The following is a 4,359-nucleotide window of genomic DNA, read 5'->3' on the forward strand; positions in this document are numbered from 1 at the left end:
TTGGCACATATTTTGAGAGCTGTGATACTGTGTCCTCCTTCCTGGTGTTAATTTCATTCTGGCACCAGATTTTTAATCATTAAGGAAATCAAGGGTAATGGAGAAAGGGTATGAAATTGGCATAGTGGATTGTCGGATTAACCATGATCTCATTGAATGTCAGAATGGATTTGATGAGTTGAATGGCCTACATTCTCTGTTCAAGGATCAGGACTGTGTTTAGTAATAGCATAATAAAATTATATAAAGCCAAAAGCACTGCAGATGCTGTAAATTAGAAACAAAAACAAAAACAGAAATTTCTGGAAAAGCTTCCTCAGAGTTCTGAGGAAGGGTTACTCGATCCAGAATGTTAACTCTGATTTCTCTCCACAGATGCAGCCAGGCCTACTGAGCTTTTCCAGCAATTTCTGTATTTGTTTCAAGTAAAATGATATGTAGCTTCCAGTACATACAGGTGTGCCACACTGTGAGCCTAACTAACAGGCCTAAATTGTTTGTCAATGTAGTTCTTCACAAACTCAGAATTATTCAGGAAAATATCCAATGCAGAATCACAACTAGTTGTACTGCACCTTTTTCAACTCCACAGAATATGTGACATCCATTTCCTGGCTCACTTTTCAGGACTGACCAAACAGACACAACCTGTATGGTATAAAATTTATTCAAAGACTGGTAATTAACTGTCAATCAGCATTAATAGGTGCATTCTCCTTGGTAATGCCTCTACCTCTCAGAGTCCACTTCTCAAATCAATCAGCACTTTTCTTTCATGCAGTATAGATGTTGGTTTTCTCCTTGAATTGGTATTCTTGTAAATTATCCTGGTGAGTGTGGGAGGTAAAGCTTTGACAAAATGTGTCTTTTGAACAACTGTATATATATGTGTGTGTATATTTATGTATATATAGTATATATGGAGTGGTGGCTACTGCAGTAATTATGAATTGGTGCATCATTCAAAACAATCATTCACGGTGGCTCAGTGGTTAGCACTGCTGCATCACAGCGCCAGGGACCGGGTTCAATTCCACCCTTGGGTGACTGTCTGTGTGGAGTTTGCACATTCTCCCTGTGGGTTTCCTTCAGGTGCTCCGGTTTCCTCCCACAGTCCAAAGATGTGTAGGCTAGGTGGATTGGCCATGCTAAATTGCCCATAGTGTCCAGGGGTGTATAAATTAGGTGGGTTATAGGGGGATGGGTCTGGGTGGGATGCTGTGAGGGTTGGTGTGGACTTGTTGGGCCGAAGGGCCTGTTTCCACATTGTAGGGATTCTATGAACTTTGACAAAGCATAAGATTTTCAAGGCTGTTTGCAATAAGAATAATCGAACAAGAAACAGAGCTTTATGTCAATGTAATGATCTGTAACTGATTTCCGTCATTGAGGACTTCAACAATGCACCCTTTGGAGGAGCAGAGATTCATTGACAGCAACTTCTAGATTTCCACATGTAATTGCACATGCCAGAATGCTGATAGTTTCACCATCAGTACAATTGCAACTTCCTGGCCAATATATAATCGTGCTGATGGAAGATTTTAATACATTTTCATTACTATAAGCTCTTTAGTTAAACTCCTAATTAAAATGTTTTGATTTTCTGAATGTTATTAGCAGTATGATGTTAACGGCCCTTTGAGGGTTTTCAAAATTTTTCTTGGATGCTATATGTTTAAACTCCAATTTAAAATACATCAATTATGGTCTGATAAGTCTTCTACCATTCTCAGGTGCTGATGCTCTCCGTTTGCAAAATACCACAGCAAAAAACCACATAAATCAACAATTACAGATTGTAGTTATCTTTTACATTTAGTGTTGCTTCAAAGAGCCAATGTTAAATTGTAAAGATAATTGAAGGAGATGTCATATAATTGTAAAGCTAATATTTGAGGTGGCTTTCAACAAACAAGGCAGAAGAAGTTCATGAAGAAAGTTTCAAAGAGTAGATCAAAGATGGATGAATGTTCTACTGTCAATGGTAGTGTACGAAGAGGTACTGTTCAAAGAAAAAGTCAGATTAACAAAGGAGACCAGACTACACCCCCTGGAATATTTCCACTTTCTCCCCATACTTGTTGATTCCTTTAAAATCTAACATCCCACAAAAAATAAATCAATTTTAATACATTTTTATTTTCTGAACTACATATTACAGATATAAACCTACTACAGTTTTAGTCTGCCACTGTTGCTGAACAGTTCACAGAGCAGCTGCAAAACTTGGGAATGGATTACTCCTGTTCTTACATTGTTACATATTGAGGGGGACACAAACAGATTTGCAGATTGTTCTCCTTTATTTTGCAAACTGGATATCTTATTAAAACTTTAATTGTGTTGCTATAAGCTGGTTTGCTTTTTAATTTGGAATGCATTTCTGTTTGAATAAGTGACTAATTAGGTTTGATGTGCCAGAGATCTTTCACATTTTGATGCTGTATTGTCTCATGAATTTTTCTTTAACAAGATTTATAGCAATAATATGTAGCACACATTAATTAACTTGGCAAAGTCCTTGACAATGTTGATAATCAAAGGAAGGAATGTTTTTGTATATCACTCAGGTTATTACAGTTAAGCCTGGAGTCATTTACAAAATGCCAGTATGATCCCAAAGGATCATAAGTGTTGGCAATCACAGTTCAACGGAAAGCCACCACTTCCAGTGTCACTTTGAAGCTACTGCAGTCACATCTTTCTAATAGTGAGAGAAGCTTCTATACCTGAAATGTTCCATCATCACAGTGAGCTGCTTCTTCCTGAAACAAGAGCCATATGCAGCTTTAAATAAAAAAGTGTCTAAGAGCTAAGGTAATTAAACAAGATGAATCCTTTGTCTTATTGTCGTACTCTTAGATAGTAATTGGTAATATTTTTGTCACAGCACTGGCTGAATGTTTAAGTGTTTAATTTACTTCAGAACTGTTTATTGTGTTAATTTCCTAGTTTAATGTGGCTTAATGTAATGTTTTTCTTTTCTCATTGCTGCTGGAAACAGAGGTCATTTTATTCTGGCTTCTTTTGTGGCTATGTTTACAAATGTCAACACATTAATTACTGAGTTGAATTGTGAAGAAGAATTCACGGCTATCTTCTACATTGTAGGAAATCTGAAGACTACTGTGCATCTTTAGTCATAAATATTTGAAATGGCCACTGTGGAAAAAGCTACTGATTCACTCAGCGAGAACTCTGGAAATCTAACAATAGATGAATCCTACCCAACATCCATCAATGATGACATGGATTCATCATCTACCATCCACTTACCTAATATCTTTGTCTATCTGTCAATTTTCCTAAGCTTGCTAGCTTTTTTGATTTTATTTCTGGTAATTGCATTGCAGAAGCTTAAGAATGTCACTGCTTTTAGTTCCTCCTGTCACGAAGATACAAGCAACACAGGGAGTTCTGAAACCAATCTGGAAATATGTAGCCTTTCATCAAGGTCATCTGGTTTCTCAGCTTTGTCAAGCTAAGCAAGAATGATAAAGAGAAATATTAATTCCAAAGTTCAAAATAAAGAATAATTACCCAAAACTCCTCTGTTCCGTGCAAGTTTTAAAAAATATACTGACTCAGCAATAATGTGGAATTATGTACATATGTGAATTTTAATCATTCAAATAGTCCTGATGTTTACAATTGCTTAAAAATTGTACATTTCAAAGTATATTTTGATCTTAAAACATTTTCAGATTAGAAACAAACCTAATAGTATTCACAGAATAATGTAGTCTAGCACAAAGGTGTACTTCAAAATATTGCTTCTTTGTGCTAATGTTGATTTAAAGAGTGATTTTCTGGTTTAGTCAGGAACAAAATTTACTTAGTTAAAGGTGGATTTGTCCCTTTTGTGGTGATGAATAAGACAGGAAATTTTTGCACATTGTGTCAAGCACAAATAAAAACAGTGCATGCGGTGTTATTTTCCTGTATGAGTTAAACCATTGTACTGTGTATAATATAATGCTGTACTGGAATCTGGAATATATTGCCTAAAAGGAATATAGAAACAGGAGTAGGCTATTCATCCCCCTGAGCCTGTTCCACCAGTCAATGAGTTGATGGTTGATCTGTGGCCTAACTCCATTTTATCAGCCTTTGACCCATATCCCATAATTCCTTTGTTTAACAAAAAAATCACCTATCTCAGATTGAAAACTGATCTAGCATCCAGTGTCATTTTGGAAGAGAGTTCCAAACATCTACAATCATTTGTGTAGGACTTTTTCCTGACATCTCTCCTGAATGAGATAGCAAGAACTGCAGATGCTGGAGTCAGAGACAACACAGTGTGGAGCTGGATGAACACAGCAGGCCAGGGAGTATCAGAGGAATAGAAAAGTC

General features: G+C 36.5%; 1 protein-coding gene across 1 annotated transcript; it reads left to right on the top strand.

The window, feature by feature from the left end:
- Positions 1-3,157: 3,157 nt before the first annotated feature.
- On the top strand, positions 3,158-3,488 carry LOC109923722 (serine-rich and transmembrane domain-containing protein 1). Its single transcript, XM_020523768.2, has one exon. It carries the CDS (start codon positions 3,159-3,161, stop codon positions 3,486-3,488), a length of 330 nt encoding a protein of 109 aa, XP_020379357.1. The 5' UTR covers position 3,158.
- Positions 3,489-4,359: the final 871 nt, after the last annotated feature.

This window comes from Rhincodon typus, chromosome 6 (genome assembly GCF_021869965.1).
Source record: "Rhincodon typus isolate 14 chromosome 6, sRhiTyp1.1, whole genome shotgun sequence".
In the NCBI taxonomy this organism is placed as follows: Eukaryota; Metazoa; Chordata; class Chondrichthyes; order Orectolobiformes; family Rhincodontidae; genus Rhincodon; species Rhincodon typus.